Source organism: Aotus nancymaae, unplaced genomic scaffold (genome assembly GCF_030222135.1).
Source record: "Aotus nancymaae isolate 86718 unplaced genomic scaffold, 86718_ANA_hifiasm-v0.15.2.pri h1tg000017l, whole genome shotgun sequence".
Classification (NCBI taxonomy): Eukaryota; Metazoa; Chordata; class Mammalia; order Primates; family Aotidae; genus Aotus; species Aotus nancymaae.
The window spans coordinates 15650747-15669244 of record NW_026988429.1 but is presented as its reverse complement, the minus strand read 5'-3'; the positions used below and the strand labels follow the sequence as shown (position 1 = coordinate 15669244).

The 18498-nt window shown below is 51.1% G+C and overlaps 2 protein-coding genes across 2 annotated transcripts in view; one reads left to right on the top strand and one right to left on the bottom strand.

Moving 5' to 3' along the window:
- Window positions 1-18498, bottom strand: part of LOC110568885 (cytoskeleton-associated protein 2-like) — a 121269-nt gene that overhangs the window by 91202 nt on the left and 11569 nt on the right. The gene's annotated exons all lie outside the window — the stretch shown is intronic.
- NT5DC4 (5'-nucleotidase domain containing 4) lies at window positions 2369-16886 on the top strand. The gene is given in 20 exon segments (XM_064377787.1): window positions 2369-2440; window positions 3087-3162; window positions 3257-3374; window positions 3453-3484; window positions 3487-3522; window positions 3525-3546; window positions 3732-3838; window positions 3950-4007; window positions 4358-4451; window positions 4918-5035; window positions 5199-5281; window positions 5567-5599; window positions 6244-6357; window positions 6614-6683; window positions 6792-6821; window positions 6824-6958; window positions 7616-7667; window positions 8055-8115; window positions 10966-11043; window positions 16809-16886. Coding segments are annotated over 20 exon segments (1467 nt in total).

Genomic DNA, 18498 nt, shown 5'->3' with positions numbered 1-18498 from the left:
ACACAGTAAAAACAGGGCAAGCATTCACTTACTGTTGTGGTAGCAAATCACCTTTTCTTGAAGGGGCTGTCAGTGCATCAAGCCCCTTAGCATTGGCTCAGGGGTCAGGACCAAGCAGCCTGCAGTCCTCCCTGGCTGTACATGCAGTTATCCTAAGGACTCTGTGGTCTGGACAAGCAGCCATATCCTAAGATGGTAGCAGAGATGATGCCAGCCAAAGACTCAACAGGGATGTGGCTATCTCAACAGACAGCAATGTGGGGACCCAGGGCCCTCCAGGAAGTGAAGCCCTTCCCATTGACCAGTGTGGCTGGGCATAAGTCCCACATTGTTGAGTCAACTACAGGAGAGGTACCTAGAGAAGGGACCTGAGAAACCACCGAAGTGATGAAGCACACCTGAACGTTGTTGGATGGCTTCACCACCCTCAGGTGCAGAGACTTTGAGATGGAGCCTAAACTGAGCTATAGGAAAGGCAGGTTTTGTACAGCTGCCATGATGCCTCCCAGTGGAAGGGCTGAGCAACTCCTAGAGACTTCTCCTAACCAGGTATTGACCCCTTCTCTTTTCTGACCTAGAGAGGAACCAGGCAATGTGGAAAAGGGGCTTAAAGGGCTCCCATGAGAAAAGCAGAGAGCATGGAATAATGGGTGGAAGGGACTCCAGACAGCCTTCTGATTTCTGAAGCTCAGTTCTCCCCCTGACACCCTCCATGAAGGCTGCTGTATTTAGCCTGCTAACCATCAATCCGTCTATCCATGAATCTAGCCATCCAACTGTCTGTCTGTCCTTTCACTCATTCATGCATCCATCCACCTCTCCATCCATCCTCCATTCCGCCATCTGATGGGGAAACACATCTACAGCATCTATATCCTTGCCTCACCATCCTAGTTCAGTCATGTGGGGCTGGACCACAGGGATATGTTCTGAAAAATGTGTTGTTAGGCGATTTCACCACTGTGCAATGTCATAGAGTGCACTTACACAAACCTAGACTGTACGGCCTACTACCACCTCGGCTGCAGGGTGCAGCCTGTTTCTCCCAGCCAGCATCATCACAAGCATGTGAGTGATGCTTTGCGTTATGACGATGATGACGTCACTAGGCCGTAGGAGTTGCTCAGCTCCTTATTATCTTATGGGACTAAGTGGCATATGCGGTCTGTTGTTGGGAAAAATATTCCACAGCGCACAACTGTGGTTGCTCGTCTGGCTTTGTCAAGGAAGGAGCTATTCCATAGATATGTTTTCTTGTTGTTGTTCCAGATAACTTTTATCCTTTTAAGAGTTCCACCTTCATTTAGTTTAGCCATTTTGGAGAGAAAGTGCTGAAACCGACTGTAAACTTGTCTTTCTTTTTTTTTTTTTTTGAGACAGAGTCTCGCTCTGTCACCCAGGCTGGAGAGCAGTGGCATGATCTTGGCTCACTGCAACCTCTGCTTTCTGGGTTTGAGCGATTCTCCCGCCTCAGCCTCTAGAGTAGCTGGGATTACAGGCACGTACCACCATGCCTGGGTAATTTTTGTATTTTAGTAGAGATGGGGTTTCACCATGCTGGCCAGGCTGGTCTTGAACTCCAGACCTAGTGATCCACCTGCCTCCACCTCCCAAAGTGCTGGGATTATAGGTGGCAGCCACCGCACCCAGGCCTTGTCCTTCTTTTTAAAAGAGGGCCTGCCACCTCAGTTAAGTCTTTCTGGATGATCCAGGTCACCGCTCCAAATGGAAGTCACATGCTTCATTGTGAAGCCAGTGGTATGGGCCCTCAGGGAGTATTTGGAACTCTGCACTAAATGGCCCCAGTGGCTCTGCTTTTTGACACTTTCTTTTGTACTCCCTGCCCCCCATTCTGAGATCCCAGTTTTCTTCCCAATTCTTACAGCCCTTGGCATGCTTCTAGCAACGTCTTCTCTAAATGGCCTTGAGCTGGGAAATTTGATAACTGAAAGTGTTAGAATTGTGCATAAAGCAAGAGTACTGAGTTCTTTATGAAAGACTCTCATTAGTATAGCACAGAGCCTCCTGCCTTTGTATCCCGTTGTTGCCTCGTTCTGGGTTCTCTGCTACCCTCCATGCCGCTGCAGTCTGTGGATGCAGAAGCCCTAGGAATGGGGAGGGCTACATAGTGGACGGGAATTGCTCTTCCTAGATCATTGCTGCTTTCGCTCTAGAGAAAAGGATGAGATACTAGAGCCTGTTCTGACTGAATCCTCCCTCAAAGGGGCTGGGGGAGATGGGAACAGGGTGGGGCCAGCTGGGTCTGTGGTGCCTGAAGCTTTGAGGGAGAGGAGAGTGGCTGGGCCCCACTGGTAGTGTGCAGGAGGCTGAGGAAGGGACCCCTGCCTCCTCCTCACTCTGGATGACAATGGCCAGCACGGACCGGGGAGAGCCCAAGGGCCTGGTCTCCCTTCAAGGCCCAAAGCAGGACTGGTACCAGTGGTGAGATGGGCACCTGAGGTGGAGGCCAGGAGTCTCAGCCTATAAACACCCCACATGCACACAGGGACTCCTTTAAATACGCAGCTGTGGAGACACCCAAAATGCAGACGAACACTTGCACTCACAAGGGACACGCTTCCATAGGTGCCGCAACTGTCAGGAAACTGACCACACACACTCTGGCCGGAGGTATTCTTCACTTCCCTCCCTCCACCAAGATCTCTCCCCGTCACCACGGACACAGTGACAAACACATCATCTCTGAATTTGGACACTGGGGCCCCATTTCAGAAGGTGACAACCCTTGCACCAACAACTGCACATACTTGTTTACAAGGGCAGATGCCCATAACGTGTCTGCATGGTGGGACAGCAAGCTGCTGATTGCCCACACACACTCAGACACACACTTGCATGTGCGCTCCCACACGCTTACACACACACTCACACTTGCCCCCACACTTGCGTTCAGACACACACGGGTCCAGGCAGGGCCCTGGCTTGGCCTGACCTACTTCCCCCATCCTTTCTGCAGCTGCAGCGGGTGCTCTGCTCTCCTCTGCTGGGTTTCCACCCACTTCGTCCTCAGGTCTTGGATTCTGGGGCGCTGGTGGGCTGATGCCAACATCCTCCTCCTTCTCCCCCGGATTTTTGTCAACTGCAGCCTGATGCTGGGGACGATTCGTTGCTTTGGCTTTGACATGGACTACACTCTGGCAAGTATGAGGGCTGTAGCACAGTGTATTGGGAGCTGGAGGGAGCAGGGGTTGGGCAGCCAGGCACCAACCGCCTGACTCTGCTCAGGCCCCTGAAGCCTACAAGCCCCCTGCCTATGAGGCCCTAGACTTCGAGCTGCTGCTGGAGCGCCTGGTGTGCATTGGGTACCCACTCGAGATCCTGTGCTATACCTACAACCCCACCTTCCCCACCAGGTGCGTGACTCAGGACAGGTGGGAGGTCACTTGGCCTTGGTACCCCCACCCACAGCCGCCCCACCCCTGCCTCCGCAGGGAGCTGGTGTTTGATGCACTCTGTGGGAACCTGTGAAGGTGGACACCCACGGGAATGTGCTGCTGGGTGCCATGGCTTCACCTTCCTCTCAGGGTAAGGGACAAAGGTTGCCGGGAGGGTGGCAGGTCAGCAGGAGAGGGCAGAAGGGGGAACGAAGGAAGGATGCAGGCCCACGGTGGAGGCTCAGCACAGAAGGGATGCATGGGGATTGGAAGGGATGGCCAGAACCTGGACAGGCCTCTAGGAGGCACTGGGGAGGGGGCATTGGCTGCACCCAGCCTACCCCTCCTCAGGGCAGAGAGCTGGAGCTTCTACCCCAGCAAGTTCATTCAGAGGGACGACCTGCAGCGCTTCCACATCCTCAACACGCTCTTCAACCTGCCTGGTGGGTGGAGGGTTGGCGGCACTGGGAGGTGGTCCTGAGGGGCCCAGCTCTGGCCTGGTGGGGAGCTGCCTGTGTCCCTAGGCTGACAACTGACTGGCCTGTCTGCCCCAGAAACCTACCTCTGTGCCTGCCTGGTGGGCTTCTTCTCTGGCTGCTCCTGTTACACCAAGTGTGTCTTGTGCACTGCCCAGCCCTGGGGTGACCAGCAGCACACTGCCGCTGCTCAGGGACCAAACCCCAAGGTGGAGAGCCCCTGAAGGGTTCCCCAAGGGGCTTGAGGGGTTCCAGGAGGCTCAGTGGGAAGACCTCTACTGCAGGGTGGCGCCCAACCCTGTCACTGGTGCTGCTCCCAAGGGGTGACCCTTAGCTCCAGGTGATGCCCCTCCCAGAATGGCTGGGACATAAGCCCACTGAAGGCCCCAGTGTGGCTGGTAGGGTCGCTCTGGTATAGCACTCAGGGTAGGAGGTCACCTCAGGCTCCCTTATTGGCATCCCCTATCCCCTCTTGGCCTGCCCCAGCTGTGACACCAGATATCAGCATGGGAACCTCTGCATGTCCTTCTGGAGCCTCTTCCAGGATGTGGCTGATGCCATGAATAGCATCCACCAGTGAGTGAGTGAGTGTTCCAGGACCCCCGGACCGCTGACCTGTCTGCTCTGGGTTCTCCTGGGCAGCCTCCGGCCTCCAGTCCCCATAGACTTTCCATCCTCTTCCCACTGAGGACTGTGATCTGGTCTGGGCTTCCCAGAGCCGCTCATTCGCCTCATCTTGACATAGACATGTAGGTGGGTACACACACACAGAGACAGACACACAAGCACACAGAGACACACACACAGACACACACACACAGACACACACAGACACACATCCCTCAAGACTTGACATCCCTCAAGCCACAGACACGCACACAGACACAGACACACACAGAGACACACACACAGACACACACACACAGAGACACACACAGAGACACACAGAGACACACACACACATGCACACAGACACACACACATGCACACACAGACACACACACACGTGCACACACACACACATGGCCCTTTACTCCCTCCTACAGGGCTGTCTCAAGGAGAAGACCCTGGAGGACTTGGAGAAGTACGTGGAGAAGGATGTCAATGGCCACAGACCCAGGGCCCCAGGGCTTTCCCTGCAACCCTTCCCTGACTTTCTTGCAGGTTTAAGCTGAGCTCTGCTCCCAGGTGGCTCAGGGTCTTTCTGTGTGGCCTGGTGCCTCCCTGCCTGGGCTGGGGTGGCTCCCAGAAGGCTGAAACCTGAGGAGGGGATCCCAGGGCAGCGCCTGGAGTCCCACCCCTGCAAGTCCCTCTATCTCCGCCCAAGGCACACCTCCCGTGCTGCTGCAGAAGATGAAGGAGGTTGGGAAAGTGTTTTTGGTCACCAACGGCAGGTACAACTACGCCGACGTGAGTGCGTGTATCGAGGGGTGGGCCCTCGGCCTCCTTCCTGGCCTCTGGGGACACGGAGGCATTGCAAACAACAGTGAGGGGCGGGATGAGCCATGACCCTTCTACCCCCAACACTGGACTGGTCTCCTGGGCTCCATTTCTTGGCCTTTCAAGGCCTCAGGGGAATGAGCAACTTTCTCACCGTCTTGCTCCTGTGGCACCAGGGTGCCGGGGGATGGTAGTAAGGGCAGAGGTAGGCGGTGGCCCAAGCTTGGTGTCCTGACCCTGCCCTGTCCTTGCCAGGCCATCGTGACCTACCTGTTCAGCACCAGTGGGGTGACTGCTGGAGTGCTGCATGCACAGCTGGGGTGGGCTATGCAGGGGGCCGGGGGCACCAGGCCACACCACGATGCCGAGGGCCTCTCCCATGTCCAGCCTCCCTTTGAGCAAGACCCGAGTGTATGAGTGGTCATTTCTCATGAGTGGAAGCTCCCCAGTGGGTAGGAGGCTGGTGATCTCAGCCAGGCCCTGGGAGGAGCCTTTGGGGACGACAGGAGGCAGTCAGGTATGTGGGGAGGGGTGGTAGAAAGGGGGTGAGATAAGGGCATGGCAGGCCAAGGGGAGGGGTGCTGGGGCCTGGGAGTGATCAAGTGTCATGGGGCAGGCAGCAGGCCCCTAACTTGGTAGCTGTGCTGGTGCCACCTGTCCCCAGGTCTCTGACTGTGCTGTGAGGGGCTCTGGAGGCTGGCCTGAGAGTGCACATGATGACTGACACCCACCTCCATAAGTTCCTTTTGAGCCCTTTCTAGTGCCCAGAGTGGCTGGGGATGCTGGGCAGCAAGACCTGATTCCCAGGGGCTGGAGAGGTCCCATCCGCCTGGGAGGTTGGTGGGGAAAGGGCAGGCTGTGATGGGTGACCGGCTGTAGCAAGGTCAGATTTACCAGGCTGTGTGTGTGCGGCCCGTGTGCACCCCCAGCAGGCTGAAGCCTCGGCCAGCACCTGGAGGTCCTACTTTGACCTGATCATGGTGGACACGCAGCAGCCCTGCTTCTTTGTGGAAGGGAGGGTCAACATGGTAATGGCAGGTGCAGAGGTCCATGGACCATAATTGGGGAGGGCAGCCTGACTGCCCCTTAGACTTGACCTGCCTTTGTGGCTAGCAGCTCTGCTGGCCTATTTGTTCCTGGAGGCAGGGAGGCAGAGGCCTCCTTCAGGGCCCTCTGCTGCCTCCTCCCACGCCCCTCCGCCCCGGCCGTTACCTCTGCCGCTACCAGCTTCCTCCGACGCTCCCTAGTTAGAGACCAAATATGCGGTTCTCCTGGCTCCAGGGCACCCCTCTGCCCCTCTAGGACTTGGGGAAGCTAGGCGTGGGCACCTATACAGGGCCCCACCAGCACTATGCTGTCTACTGTGGAGGTATCAGCTCCCATCACGCCCCCACTCCTTCCCAGGCCCCTCACCTGCCCCAAGTCACTGCCCCAAGGCAGGAAGGGTGAAGGAGTCTGTCCTCGCTTGGTGGGGCAAGCTTGTCCAACATGGTGTGTGAGCTCCTTGGGGTTTGGGGAAGGACATCCTGTACACTGGGGACCACATTCTTGGGAACATTCTCAAGTCCAAGACGTGGCAGAGCTGGCAGACTTGCCTGGTGGTTCCTGAGCTGTCCTGGGAGCTGGACATCTGGGCCCTGGAGAAGGGTGAGCTGCTGGGGTCGGGAACAGTCAGAGGGCACTGGCTGCCCCTGCAGATGCCCCAGCACTGCCTTCTCCCTTTCCCCGTGGGGGCCAGGAATCCTGGCCACTCTGTTGTTTCTGAGGGAGGAAACAGACACCCAGAGAGGGTAAGCAGCTTGTCTGAAGTCACACAGCCAGTAGGGGCAAAGCTGAAAGTCAAATCTGCATCTCCTGACCCCAGAGTCCTGTGCTGTTTCTGTAGGCTGCACTTTCCTCCTGCACCTGACCCCACTCTCCCCACCCGCCCTGAGGACGTTCAGTGGGTGGAAGGTACACAGGCTCCATCCAGGAAGGACTTGAAGTCATCCTCCAGGGCAGGGAGTCGTGTGAGCCCACACAATCTGGGTTTGTCCTAACAGCTGAGGCTTTAGGTTTGAGTCATTGCTGTGTGACCTTGGGAAAGTCACCTGGCTACCTCACCCATCCCTTGGGGCCTACGGGGCCTATGCTGTCCCTGCTTCAGTCTGGGCAGAGCCTCACCTGATGTAAGGGGCCAGGGGTGTTATGCACACAGCTGGGGGAGCGCAAGTCCACAGCTGGGCCAGGGCATACACAGGCCGGTAGGGCCAGTGGGTGACACAGGCCATCACTCACCCCCACTGACCCCTAGTGGCTTTTCAGAGCGGTAGGAGGAGCTGAAGAGGCTGGACACGTGCCTGATGGACCTATATCAGTGAGACCCTGGCCTTTCTGGGGGTAAGATGGGGGGCGGGGAGAGGGATGGAGGGACAGTGGCTCACATCCCTGACTGGCAGCGAGGTCCTGGACAAGGTTGTCAGGACATCAAGATCTGTTTCAGGCTGGGCTTCCCTAGCAAACTGGATGTGGGGACCCCTCTCACCCCCTTGGGACTGCTCACACTCTGTGACCTCTAGGCCCTTCCTCCGAACCTGTCCAGAACTCAGGGACCTTCCCTCGCACGTGTGCACACACCCAGCCCGGCACCCACACTGGATGCTTGCACGGCGTCTTCCATCCAACCCCTGTGGGGGTCTAAGGAGACTGTCCTGGCACTCAAGCTCTGTGCCTCCCCTTGGTTACCAGGATATTTTTGTACCAGGCACATAGATGGGAGCAGTTGTGAGCTGCAAGTCATCAACTTCACCAAGAGAGAGATCCAGGTGACAGCTGGGTGTCGAGGGAGCAGGGGACCAGGCCCAGTGGCGGCGGAGCCTGCGTCCCCTGTGCCAAAGGCCCAGTTACCTGATTCTCCCCAACATCGCCTGGGCTCTACCTTTCTTGTTGGCCAGCGCCCTCTGCTGGCCAACATTCCAAAGGGCAGCGGTGCCCTGTTGAAGGGCTGAGCTGAGCCTGATTTGCAGGCCTTGCCTCCAGTCCTGCAGTCCTTGTCAATCACCCTGCCTAAGAAGTGCCTGCATGCTGGCTGGGCCCTTATTGACTGACTAGCCAGTACTGATAGGAAATGTGATTGAGGACCAGTGAGCCCAGCGTCCTGGGAAAAGAGAAGAAAGGACAACGTTCCCTTGTGGCATTACTGACCAGCCACCAAAAAGCTGGATGTCCCATGGCTGACCAGGTGGAGGGAGTCAGGCCACTTGGTCATCCCAGTCCAGCTGGGGCCCATCACAAAGGGTCTTTGCAGAGCCTTTTACAAAGCACAGCTGTCTGATCTTCCCCACAGGCTTATGAGGTGGATGGAGCACGGATTGTCACCTTTATATTACTGATGAGGAAACTGAGCCTCAGAGAGGGGTCACCTTGGGAGTAAATGTTGAGACTGTTCTCTAGGCTCTAAAAGCAGGGCCTGGTGGCAGGGTGGGACCTGATAGGAAGGTGGAAGTGGGGCTGGGGTGCGGCCTTTGCCAAGTCCTCTGTTGGACTCATAAGGTAAATGAGGCTGTGGGTTTAGTCCTGGGTGGTCCATCTCCAGGGCCAGGCAGGTAACTGTGAGGGAAAGCTGGAGCAGTGCCTGTGGGAAAGTAGGGAGCTGCCCCACCTCCAAAAGCCAAATGTGCAGCCTGTAGGTCTACAACATGCTGCTTCTTCCCTACAAAGGGGCACGGGCCTCAGTGTCCCCCAGTGAGAGGCCCAGGGAGGCCAGGGTTGCCCAGAAAGGGAGAAGGTGACGGCAGGACCATGTGGGCTGGGATTTCAATTCAGCGTGTTGCTCTTCTGGCCAGAAGGACATCCGGCAGTGGGACCTGTGCTACAGCACCACGGGCAGCCTGTTCCACTGCGGTTTCCACCAGACAGTCTTCTCCAGCCAGCTGATGCGCTACGCCAACCTCTACGCTGCCACTTGCTTCAACTTCCTGTACCACCCACTCAGGTCACTGTTTCAGGCTGCCCCAGAGTTGTTGGGTCCCTGAAGAATCTCCACGACTGTCCCTGAACATCCATCCTAGAAGGACCCACTGGTCCCCAGCCTTGCTAGGAGCTCGCAAGGTCACCAGACCCAATCTTCCACCTTCAGACTCAATGGGGTCACAGTCTTGCAGATAACTGTCCAGGTCTTAACAAATGCATGGGAAGAGTTAGGTTTATATAGATAAGATGCCTCTGCGGGGGTGTTCTTCCTTATGCTCAACCTTAACTCCTGCGTTAGATTGAGACCACACTATCTCATCATTTCCTTGGTAGAAAGGATACCAGTTGCAAGGAGGAAGGCACAGTCCTCCTACCCTCAGTAAACATACAGTGGCTTCCGAGGAGGCATCAGATAATACAGTAATCTGCTCTGGCTGCTTTTTCTCTGGGAGACCGGAGGATGCTTTTGGGATGAGAGCAGGGAGGTAGAGGCGGCCATGATGGCACTGGGCGAGGGTTAGGAGTCATGGGACTGGCCAGCGCAGGGCTTCCCTGGAACCTGCATGTGTCAGCCCTCCCAAGATGGCATCATCATTCCATTTTATAAGATGTAGAGCCTGCAGTTTAGGATCTGGACTTGAAGCTAAGTCTTTGAGGCTACCTGCCGCCTGCTTTCCCTGCTGCCCTTGGCTGCCTTCCAGATGTTTGAGAGGGGAAAAACCATTTATTGAATGTCTGCGGTGTTTCTTGCACTGGGCTGGGTGCTTTTCATTGATTATGCTTAATGCTCAATATAACTCAGCGAGGTAGATTTTATCCTCCTCATTTTACCATTGGCGAGAAAGCACAGAAAATCTAAGTGACTTGCTGTCATACAGCTAGTGGACCACAGAGCTGGGATTTGAGCATGTCAGGCTCTAGGGGGTCACACTCTGTCCCCTGCACTGTGCTGCCGCACGTTTGTGGGAACTGGCTCTCACTGGGCAGCCTCATCTCATCTCTGGGCTCTTAGATGGGCTGGACCAGAGAGCTCCGGGCGAAGCTGGGGGATCAGGCATAGCCATCTGTGCTGGTAGATATTATTGTTAAAGTAGAGACCAGACAGGTGAAGAACACATTGTCCCCTCTGCCCAAAAGTGACGAGGTGAAACATTTAAAGAAATTTGACCTTGTCAACCTTGCTGGCCTGGGATTTTTTTTTTTCGTTTTTAGACCAAGTCTTGCTCTGTTGCCCAGGCTGGAGTGCAGTGGCTTAATCTCGGCTCACTGCCACCTCTACCTCCTGGGTTCAAGCAATTCTTGTGCTTTAGCTTCCCAAGTAGCTGGGATTACAGCTGTGCTTGGGAGGCTGAGGCACAACCATGCCTGGTTAACTTTTGTGTTTTTGTAGAGACAGGGTTTCATCATGTTGCCTGGGTTAGTCTTGAACTCATGGGCTCAAGCAATCCACCTGCCTCGGCCTCCCAAAGTATTGGGATTACACGTGTGAGCTATCGTGCCTGGCCTTGGCCTGGGATTTTTGAGGAAGTGAAGTCCAGCTGCCAGAACCTTCCTGCCCCTGTTATTCCTCTGAGGCACCGTCCTCTGATTGTTGGGCAGGAAGCTGGCAGCTGTGGGCAGGGGAGGCTGTGCATAGCTGAGGAATCCTGGAAGGCCGGACCCAGAACAGAGTACTCTGCCTCCATCTGCATTTATCCCTACAGATGCCACATGAGTCGGCTGTGTAGCAAGAATGGGCCAATCTGGACCTTGCCTCCTGCCTCCTATCTTGCAGCCAGAGGGTGAGTGGCTGTGGCTGAGGGTGTCTGTGGCTTGGGCTCCCATGGGCTAGAGCAGTGGTTCCCAGTGGGGTGGTATCAACCCCAGGGCGCATGAGGCAATTGGTGGGGGGGCTTTTTTTTTTTTGTCTGCAAGCATAGTAATTCCTGATTATTCATGTAAAAATACATATTATTTTATTGTAAATTGCTTTTCTTTTTATTTCTCCTTTGTTATAGTTAGGGTATTATCTCGTTATTTTAAATGATAGAGATGATAATTGTATTGATGAATTTCAATTCAGGATGGAAAAGTGGAAGTTAAATATTTGTTTTTAAAATGGGGCATGGGGGCCAGGTGTGGTGGCTCACATCTGTAATCCCAGCACTTTGGGAGGTTGAGGCGGGCGGATCATCTGAGGTCAGGAGTTTAAGACCAGCCTGGCCAACATGGTGAAACCCCGTCTCTACTAAAAATACAAAAATTAGCTGGGCGTGGCGGTGGGTATCTGTAGTCCCAGCTACTCGAGAGGCTGAGGCAGGAGACTCACTTGAACCCAGGAGGCGGAGGTTGCAGAGAGCCAAGATTGCACCACTGCACTCCAGCCTGGCAACAGGGCGAGACTCCGTCTCAAAGAAAAAAAAAAAAAAAAGCGGCATTGGATCCAAAAGGGTGACAGGTTCTGCTCAGCAGTGGTTTGTTGATTCTTGGGCCCTGCACCTCTACAGACTGCTTTTGGCCAATCAATATAACTTACTCACTCCAGGAGAGGTTGCAGGACATGCCCTCTTCCACACCGAGGCTTCCTTCCTAGACAGGCTTTGTTAACATCAATAACTAGTGGCTCTAGCTTCAGATCTTTTGACAATTTGCGTGGCCTGACTTGCCTCTGAGCTGAGACATGATTGGATGCCTGGGTTCCTCATTGGGTTCTGCACCCTCAAGTCTTACATAAGGGTTTCTGTTCCTACCTTGACTTTCTGGGGGCTCAGTTTAAAAGATGTGCATTCCTAAAACACCATAAAAATCCTAGAAGAAAACCTAGGCAAAACCATTCAGGACATAGGCACAGGCAAGGACTTCATGACTGAAACACCAAAAGCAATGGCAACAAAAGCCAAAATAGACAAATGGGACCTAATCAAACTCCACAGCTTCTGCACAGCAAAGGAAACAGTCATTAGAGTGAACTGGCAACCAACAGAATGGGAAAAAATTTTTGCTCTCTATCCATCTGACAAAGGGTTAATATCCAGAATCTACAAAGAACTAAAACAGATTTACAAGGAACAAACAAACAAACCCATTCAAAAGTGGGTGAAGGATATGAACAGACACTTTTCGAAAGAAGACATATATGAGGCCAAGAAACACATGAAAAAATGCTCATCATCACTGATTATTAGAGAAATGTAAATCAAAACCACATTGAGATATCATCTCATGCCAGTTAGAATGGCAATCATTAAAAAATCTGGAGATGACAGATGCTGGAGAGGATGTGGAGAAAAAGGAACACTCTTACACTGTTGGTGGGAGTGTAAATTAGTTCAACCATTATAGAAGACAGTGTGGCAATTCCTCAAGGATCTAGAAATAGAAACATCATTTGACCCAGCAATCCCATTACTGGGTATATACCCAAAGGATTATAAATTGTTCTTTTATAAAGACACATGCACACGTATGTTCGTTGCGGTGCTGTTTACCATAGCAAAGACCGGGAATCAACCTAAATGCCCATCAATGATAGACTGGACAAAGAAAATGTGGCACATATACACCATGGAATACTATGCAGCCATAAAAAATGACGAGTTCGTGTCCTTCGTAGAGACATGGATGAATCTAGAAACCATCATTCTCAGCAAACTGACGCAAGAACAGAAAACCAAATGTTTTCACTCATAGGTGGGTGATGAACAATGAGAACACTTGGGCACAGGGAAGAGAACAACACTCGCTGGGCTTGGTTGGCGGGGAGGGGAGGGGAGACAGGGGCAGGGAGGATGGGGAGGGATAACACCGGGAGAAATGCCTGATGTAAACGACGTGGGTTGGGGGGATGCAGACAGCAAACCACCACGGCATGTATGTACCTAAGCAACAATCCTGCAGGATGCAGGATGTGCACATGTAGCCCTGAGCCCAAAGTATAATTAAAAAAAGAAAGAAAGAAAGAAAAAGATGTGCATTCCATGGGTCCCCTTTAGCTGGGTGGTACCAGGCACAGTGTTCTTTCAACCAGTGTTTATTGAGTGCCTCCTGTGTCCCGGGCAGTGTAGAAAATAAAGTGTAAGTTACTTCATTCTTGCCTAGGAGAAGCTCAAAATTCAAGTGCATTCACAGTCGTTAATCAGTGGTTTGCATCTCTTTTTCTATCCTAGCCCAGCAGAGGGCTGGACACACTCCTGTCAGTAACAGTGGCTTGCTGGGGAAGCCTGTGGTTCGATCCCTCTACCTCCTCACCCCATCAGGATCCAGCCTAAGGCATTTTGACACATTACCTACTTGTGGTTGGGAGTCACTGTGTAAGCTTGGGAAGAAAATATCCATAGTCACTTTCTTTGTTTCTTATAAGGCTGAGGGCAAAGAGAGAAGCAAGGACCAGGAGAGCTACTGACCGAGTCCCGGACATGGTCTGGCATCACAGGTCATCTTCTACTTGAGATATTTTTTGGATAACAGAAGTATAGAAGGAAAAAGTAACTGTATTGAAATCTCCTAAATGTAGCAGATTTGGAGCCCACAAACACTTCTTTTAGGGAGGAGGGACTGTTGCTCTTAACCTAGAAGGCATCCCCCATGGTCTTTGAGATGTTTGGAAATGTGTGTACAAGTGAAATTATTTTACCTGCTTCTCTTGAACACGTTATGTATCATATCCAATTTTATTTTTAAACTTATCCTTTAAAAATATTATTTCTGTGCACTTCTGATTCTGTTACTAGTAAGAACAATACAACCCGATTGGCTATAGATTTCTCCACTAACTGCTCTTTTATTCAATATAAAATATGTTAAATGAGATAGCCCAAATGTCTTCGAGCTTGTATACATGCATTAAAACACACAAAACGTCACACTCATGATTTAAAAACTTGACTCTTGAGTGTGTTAGAAGCTTCTCTGTGGTACTAAAGCACTGAACCATCATTGTTCTGATGCCACTGAATTTAATTTACTCATACAATTCACTTTTTGCCTATTAGTGGCATCATCTGGCATTCTGTGGAGACACAGTTTGAATCTGCATGTTTGAAATGATGAAGCGAACCCTTGAAGGAACAGGTCTGAGGACACACTTTATTAGCTTCATTTTCTGTGGGTAAACAATGGCAACACTTGGGATACCTGAGGATAAATAAGGGAGAATGGGCCATGGAATCAGAGAGTTCACCTTTTGTTTGTTTGTTTGTTTGAGATGGAATCTCACTCTGTCACCCAGACTGGAGTGCAGTGACACATCTTGGCTCCACCTCCTGTGTTCAAGCGATTCTCCTGCCTCGACCTCTGAGTAGCTGGGATTACAGGCACACTCCACCGCACCTGGCTGATTTTTGTATTTTTAGTAGAGACAGGGTTTCACCATGTTGGCCAGGCTGGTCTGAAACTCCTGACCTCAAGTGATCCACCTGCCTCAGCCTCTCAACGTGTAGCGATTACAGGAGTGAGCCACTGAGCCTGGGCTTTTTTTTTTTTTTTTTTTTTTTAAACATCTCCTTTGCATTTCAGAAGCGTCCAGGTTTGACACTGCTAAGACCTTTTCTTCCTTTCCCTGGATTGACTTTCAGGCCCCAGAGCCTGTAGGGGCAGGTTCTCCAGGCAAACAGCAGGTCTCACTGGCCTGTGTCTTTACTTGATTCATACTCAAGGGCTAGAGGATAGTATTTATCAGAAAAACTGCTCAGACCCTAGACCCCTTCTTTTCTGGAAAGGGCCTGAAATATAGTGTAGTAGCTAATACTACAAAAATCAACTCTTAGAATTCCTACCCAGGCTAGAGAGGATACAGAAAAGGACTGAGGTATAAATAATTTGGCAGAAATGCCTTAGGGGATCCCAGGGAGGGAGAGGAGAGAAGGAGGGCCTTTCTTATGCTTTTCCTATTGCCAGGCCCAATCCCTGCCTCTTCTCCTGGTTACATCTGCTCTCCCCTCAGCTCACCTCCCTGTCTAGACCAGTTTCTCCTTAGTCCCTCACTCACAGGCCTCTGTTTCTCAGGCCTTGCTGTCTTGCATCTGTGGTTCTTAGATTAACATGTGTCCCCACTGGACTCTCAGCCCCAAAAGGTAGTGTCCTTTTAGCTCACTGTTGTGTCTCTGGCATCTACGGTGTACTGTGTATTTTACTGAATGATGTATGTCACCCAGTTTATTATTACTCTTGTAGAACTGCGGGGAAAGGGGTGGGGCAAAGGATGTGAGACAAGAGAAAGTGGAAAAAGGCTGTAAGGCTTTGGATTAGAATGCTGCTCCTAAATCTCAGGAACGTGTCTGGGTAGGAGGTAGGACAGACACTTCTATTCGGATAGTGTTTTTTTTAAACCTGATGTCACCTCTACACTCCTGTTTTATCTATACCTTAGAAGCACACCATTATTTCCAAGACTGTGTGCAGACACTGACAGTCATCTCCCATTTCTGGAAGAATTTTTAGCTGGGCATGTGGCCATCTGATAGACATTTCTCTGCTTTCTTTAAATGGGTGGAGACATGTGACCAAGTTCTGGCCCCTACATTCTGGACAGAAGTAATGGCTCCAAATTCCAATCTGTGACCTTAGGAGGGATGTGCCTTCCCCTTCTTCTCTCTCTCCTTCCAAATGGCTGGAGAGTGAAGTTGGTTGGACGCCTTCTTTGGCCACATGGATGAGGCTGCTCCCAAGGGATGGTTAGTGGCATAGCTTGGGCCTGGCAGTAGATAAGCACTGGGCTGTCACTTGGGCGGCTGATGTGAGAGAGATGCATTTCCATTTGGGAGTAGTGACAACAGCTGAATCGACTTCCTCATTCTGGCATCATCTTGAGCAGTGAGGAAATGAGAACAGAAGCAGCATCTCTGGGGTAGTGAACTAGTGGTAAAAATGTGATCATTTATTTGTAGAATGAATGACAGTACTTTGGCTGTCACAGTGATTTCTGCTCGGTAAACTGGGAAGAGTTGAATAATTTCTCTTGCTCAGATGTGCTGTTTCCTTACCATTATCCTAGTCCTCATTTTCTTACTTTAAATAGAGATAGGAGCTAAAAGTTCTGGACCTGGAGCCAGACAGCTCTGACTTTGAAATTGCATGACTGTCACTTATTAACTACTCTGTTTCCATAACCATGTCATAAAGCTATTGTATGACATGGTTATGGAAACAGAGTAGTTAATAAATGACAGTCATACAATTGTAAGGGCATAGGGAGATAACGGACACGGAACTTGGTCAGAGGAAGCACTAAATAAGGGTTTTCTATGCTATTATAAGGCCTCTCTCTCTCTCTCTCTCTCTGTGTGTGTGTGTTTGTGTGTGTGTACATTAGTCAGGATTTTTTCTTTAGCAACTGATGGAAACCTAATGAAACTGGTTTAAGAAAAAAGAGAATTTATTGGCTCATATAACTAAAAAGTCCAGGGCTAGTCCAGCTCTAGGCATAGCATTAATGTCTGTCACTGAACATAGCCTTGTTCTCTCTAACTCTCAAGTTTATTCGTGTTAGTACTATTCTCTGGCAGGTTTTGTCTACGAGGTTATAAGATGGCTGTCCCCAATCTCCAGATTTCTATCTTTATCTTTTCAGCAACCCTACCAGGAAATCTCTAATGAAAGTCTGGGAAATGATACCTCACTGGTTGTGAGACACTACCCCATCGTCTAATCAGTGCCACTAGCCAGGGAGATAACAAGTTTGAATTTGCCAGGCCTGGGTCATATGCTCATACTGGGGTTGAGTCCATTCTTCTTAAACCACGTACAGTGTCAGTGGTAAAGAGGTGGTCATAGTAGGGAAAGTGGGTGCTTTTTTTTTTTGAGACAGAGTCTCACTCTGTCATCCAGGCTGGAATGCAGTGGCGTGATGTCGCCTCACTGCAGCCTCCACCTCCCAGGTTCAAGTGATTCTCCCACCTCAGCCTCCCAAGTAGCTGGGACTACAGGCACACTCTATCACCCCTGGCCAATTTTTGTATTTTTAGTAGAGACAGGTCCCCACTGGACTCTTCATCACGTTGGCCAGACTTGTCGTGAACTCCTGGCCTCAAGTGATCTGCTCACCTCGGCTTCCCAAAGTGCTGGGATTACAGGTGTGAGCCACTACACCCAGCCTGGGGTGCTTTTATTAGAAGAGGGAGTACATGCCAGGCAGGCAAGAACTTTTTGTTTTGAGACAGAGTCTTGCTCTGTTGCCCAGGCTGGAGTGCAGTAGCATGATGTTGGCTCACTGCAACCTTTGCCTCCTAGGTTCAAGTGATTCTCCTGCCTCAGCCTCCCAAGTAGCTGGGATTATGGGCACGTACCAGCACGCCTGGCTAATTTTTGTATTTTTAGTAGAGATGGCATTTCACCATGTTGGCCAGGCTGGTCTGAATCTCCTGACATCAAATGATCCGCCCGCCTTGACTTCCCAAAGTCTGGGATTACAGTCATGAGCCACACGCCCAGCCTCAGGAACTGTTTTTATAGTATGTAAAAGACTCAGCCGAGTTCCTGGCATAGTGAGCACTAACAAATACAAACTATCAAGCCTCGGCTCTGTCCTCTGGTTCAAGGTCATCCTGCACAGAGATGCTGTATATAATCCCCTTTTTTTTCTTTCTTTGAAACTTGCTTTATACTCACCTCCTCTAAAAAGCCATCCCTGAACAACACTGGACTTATTTCTGCAGAAGCCCATATTTCCACTAAAATTCCCTATGAACCTTCTTCCCAAGTGATTAAGGGCCCACTTCTTTCCTTCCTACTCTCCCTCCTTCCTGCTCTGTATGTCTAGGAGCAGCTATTTACTAAACAAGAGGGTTACTGAGTATCTATAAAGAGCCCCAGAATTAGGGTGCAGTTATTTTGCAGCTGCTGTACCATCCGCAATCATTTCCATCCATATCTTTTTGTGTCTGGAAGACTCTACAGTCTGATGAGGCTGTTCAAAACCTCCAATTTGCCATTTTGAAACATACATTATTAGATACCAATAGTTCAACCCACACAGTTATTGTTAGTACCTAGGATAATACTGTGAGACATCCTGCAAGGAACTAACAATAAATAAAATGAAACTGCTCATTTGAGAACTAAGCTGTAATGTCAAGACAATGGTTTTGAGGAGAGAGATGTAAAACCACTATAAAGAGACAACTGACTCCTAGGCCTGGGGTCACAGGGGAGAGATTCAGGTGGCAAACATGGACCATTTGAGAAGCCAGAAAATAAATAAGTGCACAAGCAACGGATGGCAGTGCAAGATCAATCATGAGGACCTGGTCAACGAACTTAGG